Here is a 5,455-nt window from a genome sequence, read left to right as displayed (position 1 = left end):
GTAGGTGGATAAACATTTATCCTGAGGGACCAGGTAGCTTGGAGTAGGATTTTAATCTACACTGTATTTGGGCTTATTTTTTCTGAAGGTTCTAAAAAGAAAGGAAGTGTTAAAGAGGTAGAAATCTAAGAGCTTCATTGTATATTCAAGAATACACCCATGTTTCTTTCCATCTTTGATTCATATCCTTTGAAGACCTTACAGATGTTTTCATCATTGGCCTAGAATATCCCAAGTTCACGAATTACGAAGTATTTAAGTTTCAGAGGTAATGTACCAACCTGCTGCTGCTGCTGCTAAGTCGCTTCAGTCGTGTCCGACTGTGCGATCCCATAGAAGGCAGCCCATCAAGCTCCTCCGTCCCTGAGATTCTCCAGGCAGGAATACTGGAGTGGGTTGCCATTTCCTTCTCCAATACATGCATGCATGCTAAGTTGCTTCAGTCATCTCTGACTCTGTGACCCAGTGGACAGCAGCCCACCAGGCTCCTCTGTCCATGGAATTCTCTAGGCAAGAATACTGAAGTGGGTTGCCATTGGCCCCTCTAATTCCTGTAAGAGTTTTAGGATGGAGTTTTTTAACTCAGAAACAATTATGGAAACAATTTTTCAGTTTTCACAAGACTTTTGTGACATGGAGATTTTTGGAATGTATGTTAATACTTAACTGCATAGAAGTTAAGTGCTTAGGATTTTAAAGTCCATTTTAGTAGCGTTCTGTTTTTCTTTGAAGAAGAATAATATATGTGCTGGGTATTTTACTCTTCTCAAGTCGGACTCCATTCTTTGCCTGCTTGGAGGCCATGGGGCTTATTACCCTTGCTGACTGCCTTATAGCTCCCCGTAGTCTGGTTTTATATGGATTAACTCAGGAGCCACTGGTGGGGAAAGGGAGTTGGTATTTTCTTCCTGTTTTTGCTCTTTTTCTCTGGAATTGGTTGCAACTCTGGAGACCTGCCACTGTAGCTTCCTGGGCAGCTCCTCTTTTCCTGGCTGTCAGCTCTTCCTGCATTTTGGTAACATATCTGTTCCCTGTTCATTGGGCCATATGGGTGGGGACACCTGCTGCTGTTACTTAATGCTAAATACAGTTACTCGTGTTACCCTAACATAGGCATTTTCTTGTCAGGACTCTGAGGCGTAAAAGTCAATAGAATACTTTGAATAAAATCCTTTACTGAAGTCTGCCTTGTTTTGTGCCTACTCTAGTGTTTTAGGACATCATTAAAACAGAAATGTAAAGAGCACTTTACCTTTTAATCATAGTATTATTATAGAACATTTTTTGTTTCTCAATATGAATAAAGATTTCACATTTTAAAATTGTGAGCAGTACATAACACCTTTCAAAGAGGTATTGACAAAACTATATGAATTCACTTACACAAGACCCTGAGGATAGTGCTCCGCCTACAGTAGTGCTTTGTAAGTGTCAGTGTGTTTCCCTGTCCTGTGGCCTAGGTGTGTGGTAAAATCTCCAAAATTCAGTGATAAAGCTACCAAGCACTGGGGGTTCAAAGATAAGTATCACCTGCTTTGTGTTCTCAGAAGTGGACAGACCAGAAGGGAGGGGAAAGCATATGAACTTTAAAATAGTATTAATATTATTTCTAAGGTAGTGAGATTACAAGGGTTGTGTGTGTGTATTTTTTTTTTTTTTACAGTGATAAAAGACTAAATTGTCTAGCAGATACACACCCATGTTTTCAGTCTCTTGTCTTTTGCTCTCATGATAGGAATGGGATTAGCGCCAAGGGAAAGTCACATTTTCATTTATTTTAATGATTTTGCAAATTCTAGAAAAACAGGGCAGGGTATATTCATTTAGAATCTTAAAATCCTTGATAATTGTACCTGTGTTTTCCTGTGTAGGTAAGGCAGAAGTGTTTGATCACATTTCAGTAGTATTTATTATATTCAAGATCAGAGATACTATTTGTTGAAAATTTACTGAGAAAGTTTTTTTTGTTGTTCTTTTGCTATTTATGGTTTATTCCTTTACAGGAGTCACACTGGTTGTAGGGTAAAAGTGTCATGCTGCCATGATATGACAGTAAAACAACATATTAAGTAAACATTAGCCATAACCTACCACACACTGTTCAATGTACTTCCTACACAGTAATTTGTTTAAACTTGACAGTATCCCAAGAGGCAGAAACTTATGATTTTACTGACTAGAAAACAGGCCCACAGAGAAATAAGTGACCAGTAAATGACCAAAGTAGGATTTCATCTCAGGTAGTTTGAAGGGACATGCTCTTAACCATATTACAACCTGTGGCTTCCTTAGAAAAAGCGGGCCCCTTACTCTTAGAGGGGGGAGTGAGTGAAAGTCATGTCCGACTTTTTGCGACCCTATGGGTTATAAAGTCCATGGAATTCTCCAGGTCAGAATACTGGAGTGGGTAGCCTTTCCCTTGTCCATGGGATCTTCCAACCCAGGGGTTGAACCCAGGTCTCACATTGCAGGCAGATTCTTGACGGCTGAGCCACCAGGGAAGCCCCTAGGAGGGGGAAGAGAAGGTCAAAAGTCATAGCCATTATTGAGGATGAACTGTGATGCAGCTCAAGGCAGTCTTCCTGGCAGAATATTTCAAGTATCAGCTGGGTATAGTTAAATTGCAGTCATTAGGAATGAATAAATAGACTAAATTCTAGCTTTCTAATAGAAATCTGGACTCATTGCTAAAGGGGTTACGTATTTGACAATTTAGTGATTAAAGGGACGCTTTGGCCGTCTAATCAATGGGTTGCGGATACTCTACAGACTGGAAAGTGGTGATAGGAAGAGATTATGTGAAACCATGAAACTTCCTCAGGTTTAGCAAGAAATATTTGTGGAAGGAAAACAGGAAAATTGTCTTCTGTCTCATGTCATTTTAGAACCGAACTTAGCTGGATTAAGATGCTTTTATGGAGAGCATTCTTTTTAAAAGCTAACGTTTTCAATATGTTTTAGTTAAGATGGCACTTTCTTGAAAGAGTTCAAGGACAAAAAGGATTGTGTTACTAAACTACCCATTGACAGCAGTTTCTGTAAAGTTGACATATTCATGGGGAGAAGAAAAGGTCATAATTAACATATTAATACTTCAAAGAAATAGCAGCTTGAATAGCACCAAAAGATTCTATACAAAATAAATCAGGGAAGGCAGAGATGCTGAGGCTGAAGAGGCAGACATTTCCTATATGTACACTACAACTTGCAATTCCAATTTCCAAATGCTTTTTTCAAGCAAACAGATTTTGCACAACTTTTTACCTAATATGATTCTGGAAATGTGGTTCCTGCATGCAAAGGAATTTAATTCAACCCTGGTTCATTACTGTTAAGTAAACAGTAGGATTCTGCTCCACTGAGGCAACCAGTTACACCTTGGCTTGATTTTAATGAGACCACCCTGCCAAAGAGGTTCTATTTTCTAGATGACTTTCAGCATTGCCAGTGACAGTAAACAGGTGGGAGTAGACCTTTGGTCAGATCTTTACAAGGAAAATGAGTGAAATCAACATGAACCACAGTCAAATTCAAAGTGGCAGCTGGACTCCACCAGGAGGCATTCTCCAGCAGGGGTGTCAGCAGCCACTGAATTGCAGGGGAAAAGCTTCATCTCCAGCCTTTGCAACAATAAGGAGTTTCTGTGAATCTGACTGACTAGGTAGACATGTCATTTTTAAGTAACCTGAATATTTTAAGTAACATGAATATTTTCATGCCATTTATGCTCATTCATAGTATGAAAATACACGCAGCAGAGGACTGGAGACAGGCCACGTGAACTGTTAGATGAGTTCTGTAACTTACACCTGATTTGAGAAGCACGTGAGCCTCATGACCAGCCAGTTCTAGAGACTGAGGGAGGCTATAGTGTCCCAGCCTTTCTTTCCGGTGTTTCAAAATACCTGTTTGGAGAGGCTGATTTTCTTGCAAAGAAGTTTGCGTGGTACCTATAGCACACAGTTCCCTTTGGGAGAGATGTTCTTGGCCAAGAGTATTTTCTTGTGGGTTAGGCAGTCCATCTGATGCTGTTCCATTTGCCGCTGGCCGAGGTGCCCCACATGGCCTAGAGCAATCCTCTGCAGTCTAACGGAGCGATCTTCAGAAGATGCTGGAGTTGTCCTTGGCTTTGACCTGCAACTGAAGCTTCTCAGGAGTTGGTAGGAAGCAGTGGAGGAGGCAGGGCAGGTAGCTGCGCCTCCTGGCTTTCCTCCCTGGCCAACGCATAGCGTCTGGCTTTTCTAGGGTCAGGCTCTGGGGTCTCCTCTGCCCATCTTCCCACTCGACGCACCCCTTTGGCCACCTTGGGTGCATTCCTGCAAGGATTGTGGTCATAGATGACCAGCTTCAGGCTTGACAGGTGGGCCAGGCTGGGAAAGTAGCGGATGCTGTTCCGGTCCACATCGATTACCTCCAGGAAAGGCATGTGAAGCAGCACAGGGGGGAAGTCTGTCAGCAGGTTACCAGAGAGCCAGATGGTCCTCAGCTCCCGGAGGCGCTGGAGCTGGCCTGGCAGCAGACGCAGGGCATTGGAGCCAGCGTGCAGCGTCTTAAGGAGACTCAGCTCACAGACCACCTCCGGCAATTTGGTGAGATAATTGGCCTCGACCCACAGGGTCCGGAGATTCTGGAGCAGGCTCAGCTCCCTGGGGAGATCACAGAGTTTGTTGTTGCCCAGGTAGAGGATGCAGAGCTGTTTCAAGGTACATACCACCTGTGGCAGAGCCTTGAAGTTGTTGAAATCCAGGGCCAGAATCTGCAGGTTCTGAAGCTGCCCCAGCTCTGGAGGCAGGCTGTTGAGGCGGTTGTCGCTCAGGTAGAGCTTGACCAGCTCCTGGAAGGAGCACACATGCACAGGGAAGCGGCGTAGCTGGTTCCCACTCAGATCCACCATCCTGTCCAGTGGCATCTCCCGGAGGTCTCTGGCCACGTAGTTCTGGCAGCGGTCAGCAGGGATGAAGGCCACGAAGGCCCTGATGGTGTTCCCCATGGCAAGCCGCAGCCCACCAACCATGGGGCTGCTGCTTCTGCTCTGAGGCCTGTCTTCCTCTTATTATAACCTGGGAATTGCTTGACAAAAGCCAGTCACTTCAACAGAGAAAAGTGCTCCTGATAGCAACTTGAGTGTCCGGTGACAGCCAGGGTCCTGGAGGCGGGGTCTCACACACTTGCTTTCTGTTGCCTAAACCCCAATCCTCTTTACATTTGTTATTTGTTTCAAACTGAAAATAGCTTCACTGTTTCTTCTAATGATGAAACATTGGGACATTGCATAAAGGTGTAAAAGAAGAAAGTAAAAAACACCCAGTCACACCCACCAGAGATAAATACTGTAAACATTTTAGCGGATGTCCTCCAGCCTTCTTGTATAAATAATCAATTTGTTTTAAAAAATTTCATATACTATTTAGGAGTCATTTTTTATATCATAAAATATGGGCATATTTTTATGTTT

At 43.1% G+C, this 5,455-nt stretch overlaps 1 protein-coding gene across 1 annotated transcript; it reads right to left on the bottom strand.

The window, feature by feature from the left end:
- Positions 1-4,150: 4,150 nt before the first annotated feature.
- LRRC10 (leucine rich repeat containing 10) lies at positions 4,151-4,990 on the bottom strand. Its single transcript, XM_055394123.2, has one exon. The coding sequence runs from the start codon at positions 4,988-4,990 to the stop codon at positions 4,151-4,153; it is 840 nt and encodes a 279-aa protein (XP_055250098.2).
- Positions 4,991-5,455: the final 465 nt, after the last annotated feature.

The sequence above is a fragment of the Moschus berezovskii genome, chromosome 6, assembly GCF_049115385.1.
Source record: "Moschus berezovskii isolate FMDL1 chromosome 6, NW_MosBer_1.0, whole genome shotgun sequence".
NCBI lineage: Eukaryota > Metazoa > Chordata > Mammalia > Artiodactyla > Moschidae > Moschus > Moschus berezovskii.
The sequence above is the reverse complement of the archived record's forward strand: the minus strand, read 5'-3'. Positions and strand labels throughout refer to the sequence as shown.